The 3,941-nt window shown below is 43.5% G+C and overlaps 1 protein-coding gene across 1 annotated transcript; it reads left to right on the top strand.

The window, feature by feature from the left end:
* Window positions 1-603: 603 nt before the first annotated feature.
* On the top strand, window positions 604-1,874 carry LOC147886262 (uncharacterized). The gene is made up of 2 exons (XM_087395878.1): window positions 604-947; window positions 1,085-1,874. Exons 1-2 carry the CDS (start codon window positions 696-698, stop codon window positions 1,766-1,768), a joined length of 936 nt encoding a protein of 311 aa, XP_087252004.1. The 5' UTR covers window positions 604-695; the 3' UTR covers window positions 1,769-1,874.
* Window positions 1,875-3,941: the final 2,067 nt, after the last annotated feature.

Consider the following 3,941-nt stretch of genomic DNA (forward strand, 5'->3'; position numbering starts at 1 on the left):
TAAATCAACGAATGGCTTAGCGGTAAGGTCCACTAGAGATGGTGGATGGATCCCTACTTTGAGTCCCATGGTTTTTATTTTTGCAATCTGCCTAACAGCTTGGATGAGGTCTTAAGGCAAGGTGCAATTTTACGGTTCTTGGCCCATGTGTGAATTCGAGGCGAACTTCTCATTGTTGGAATTTTGAACGGCTTCCCCGTTGTCCAAGCACTTGGGCATGAGAGTTTGGGAAACTTGCCTTTGGCTAGGTTACCCTTGGCTGCAGTTGAAATCATAGGCACCTGGTGGCGAGGTAAACCTAGGCCAATTGACCTATTGAAAGTCAGTGTCTAGCTAAACCTTGTTTCCTTGGATGAGTGTTGAGTCTTTGTTGTGCTACACGCTATATCTAGGTAGAGTCTCTCTCTGCTGCTGCCTTCTTCTCAGCATGCTTTAAAGGCTCGAATGAATGGTCTCCGCACCCGTCACCCCCCACCTTAAATGCTCGCCATTCAATGTCCCCCCATGCCTGCCTGGCTTCTGCCTCGTCAACGTTCTAATTCTTCTTCCTTCATCTCCGTTTAATCCCCCACAGTGCACTCTCCCTTACACCATTAGCTTTGCTTTTGCAGCACTCTCCTCGCATCAATCGATATTCAAATATACCTTCTCCTCTGCTTTGGCTTGTTATCCTCACTCTCTTGAGAGCATCATCCATGGCTGCCTCCTTCGATGTTGGCTGGAACTCGTCTCCTCAACAGCCCCCCTCGTCCCAGACTGCTCTCAGAAAGCGTCGTTGGGACGACGACAGTCATCTCATGCTACAGCTCATGTTGGGCCATGTTGAACGCAGTAGACCCACCCTGGATTTGCTCGGTGGATCGCCCTCCCCGCAGCCGCTCGAGTCCCTAGAACTGGATTTAGAGGCTCCACTTCCATCCGGATGGGAAAAGTGTCTTGATCTGAAGGTGAGCTAGTTCGCTAATATCGATTTTCTGCGGTCTTCGCTTAGCAGATTACTCATTGAGCGCAGCGGTTGATCTCATTGAACGTAATGGCGGATTGTAGAGGTTTCTAATCTTCACGTTTTGATTTTTTTCTGCAGACTGGAAGCATCTTCTATCTCAACCGTAATACGGGCGCTAGCACTTATGGGGATCCGAGGAAGCCTGTGGTTGCTGATCGTCGTGACCCAAGGAAGCCTCTCTTAGCTGATCTGAATTCGCCTCCATCACCTTGCGCGTCCGAGCTGACTTCTGAAGCTTCTGCTGTTAAAATTGCCGACGATATTAGCTTGAAGACGCAGAGCTCTGTAGGAAAGTGTGCGGCGTCAACTTTAGCAAACTCTGCAGCAAGCGATAGACGTCTAGACTTGGGTCTCAGCTTATCTGTTGACTTGAACTTCCCTGCTGAAGATCATTCTCTGGCGGCCAATCCCATTCCTGTTCCCGAGCAAGCTTGGCTCACCGATCGAGAGGGATTTCAAACATCTCCTAATGGGTGTATGTCAACAACCTCGTCTTCTTCCTCCACCTCTCCGTCTGTCATCAGTTTTCAAGAGTTTGATGCGCCTGGTGAGACTAGAGACCGCCGCATAGGCAAGGTCTCCGAGGTCGAAAGTGTCGTCTCTGACGTTGCACCCTCAATGATAACCGTCGGCTGTGCCAAGTGCCTGATGTTCGTTATGCTCTCTCGAACCGACCCGAAGTGCCCAAAGTGTGGAACTTGTGCACTCCTCGATTTCTTGCAACCAGTTGTTAAAAGGTCTAGACTTGGCTTCACTACGTGAAGTTTGTGTGATCATCAGCAGCACATTGTTTTTGGCTGCAAGATCTCTTTTTTTGAATATGGTTGTATCATGTGTGCTCAGTATCTTCTGAGCTCCGATAGTAATTAAGGACACATGTAATTTAGATCTGTATAATCCTTCTGTAAGTCATTCTTACTACATTCACAAGTATATTGTATGCTGCCCAGTTCGTGGATTGAAATTTAACGCGTTGGTCCCTCTTCTCAAAGAGGGACGTAAGTAATGGCTTGTCTTTTTCCACGTTGGACGATTATCCGCTAATGTGCACACGAGATAGTGTCAAGTAGCGGCATGAACGTGTAAACTGATTTGTTTAATTGTAGTTACGTGACTTCTGAATCTGAGCAGTCATTATTCCCTGTCGTTATCTATGCTTGCGGCGTCGTGTCGTCCATGGACATAATCAGTAGAAGCTTATTACTACATCTCCATGGATAATCGAGCTGTCGTCGACTGCTTGTGAACGATTGAAACGATGTTCTTATAATCGTTGTTGGTCTGCGACGTCTAAGTTCTAACCTTCAGGAGATCTGAAACAAGCTCTAAAATGGTTGGCGAAAGGGATATATCGTCGATGAAGGTATCTCCAATTTCGTAGGGATGGTCCAACTCCGTTTTTCAGATTCCAGCCTGTTTGGCCTCACAGCTGGTGCGAAACCGATGATGTAACACGCTTTGATGTCAACTATGATCGCGCTCGAGGCTTGCATTAGTTTTATGTGATTAATAACGGTTTAATTATTTAATAATTCGTAGACACCCAATTAAACCTGAGACCATGGACACTACCTACGATCCATAATGGAAAAACATGAGAGCGATGGGAAATTTATCCATAATGGAAAAACATGAGAGCGATGGGAAATTTACACGGAAACTGTAAAAATGTGTAAAAGCTGAGTAGGATTGTGTAAAATTGTATAATAAAAATTTCCAGCCAAAAAGGAGTTATTATATTAATTTAAAAAAGATAAATACATGAGTGTTTAGACATTGGAAAAAGCCTTTTCAACAGCAAGCTCACTAAAAAACTTCTTGTGGATATACTTTAAAACTAATAATACCTCACTGGGAAGGTCACATAGCAAGGATGATGGGAAGTAAACATTATCAAACTTGATCTGGTTACGAGTTTTCCACAAGACGTTTATTATTATAACGTGCATCAAATTCCAAAGACGAAGTTGAGTCTCAGTCATATGCACACGGTTACTTAAGAGGGTTGTTTTCCAGGTCACCTGATAGAAAAGTTGATCGAGTGCAATCCAAACACTAAGGAATCTCCGAATTGTGCATGTGAGCAAACAACTCTAGAATAAATGACAGTTTATGTCCATATAGTGTTGGGTAGTTCTTCCAAGGTGAAGCAATGCAATTGTAAAGGCCATTCTGAGAAGCAAAAATCAAATGTGTTGTAATGTAGATGGAGAAAGGGAAAAAGCCCAGGGGCTTTTGCATTGACTTTTATCATGATTTTTGGGACTTCTATGTGAGTCACTTGATTGCTTTCATCAATTGGTGCATACAAAGGGGGAAGCTTACTTGAGTTGTAATGTTGGCAATTGGTGCATACAAAGGGGGAAGCTTACTTGAGTTGTAATGTTGGCATTACAAACTAAGTCCTAAGTCTCGTAAAGACTTAATGGGAATCAATGGAGACCAATTTCTCTATTGAATTGTGTACAAAATATTTGCCAAAGCCCATGGAATATAGAATCAAGTTCATCTTGAGTAGAGTTATTCACCCTAGGAAGTACGGTTTTGTTCAAGGGAGGAATATTCACGATGCTATTCTTAACGCAGTTGGCAATCACGACTTTGTTGTCTCTAAGAATGAAAGATTTATCATTTTGAACCTTGATCTCGAGAAAGCCTACGATAGAGTGAGTTGGCAATCCATTCTTATGATCGTATAGAGGCTTGAATTTGGAGAAGGGTTCTGTTGGATGACCCATATGCTCTTAAGAAATGCTTCAGCCAACCTATCTTTAAATGGCTACATTTATTAGGAATTTGCCCTCCATAGATCTAAGAGGCAAGCCTTGCCCTCTAGTACCCCTCTTATTTTCTATCACAATGGAAACACTGTTGTGCCAACTCAATTTGCATCTTAATCTAGGTAGTATAAGAAGTTTGAATCTTCCAAATGGTG

Source organism: Dipteris shenzhenensis, chromosome 24 (assembly GCF_047967505.1).
Source record: "Dipteris shenzhenensis isolate YYH24624 ecotype China chromosome 24, Dip_SZ_1.0, whole genome shotgun sequence".
Taxonomy (NCBI): Eukaryota; Viridiplantae; Streptophyta; class Polypodiopsida; order Gleicheniales; family Dipteridaceae; genus Dipteris; species Dipteris shenzhenensis.

Coding starts and splice junctions, on each gene's coding strand:
- LOC147886262 (XM_087395878.1), top strand. CDS start 696: ATGGCTGCCTCCTTCGATGTTGGCTGGAACTCGTCTCCTCAACAGCCC. Junction 948..1,084: donor AAAAGTGTCTTGATCTGAAG/GTGAGCTAGTTC, acceptor TTTTTTCTGCAG/ACTGGAAGCATCTTCTATCT.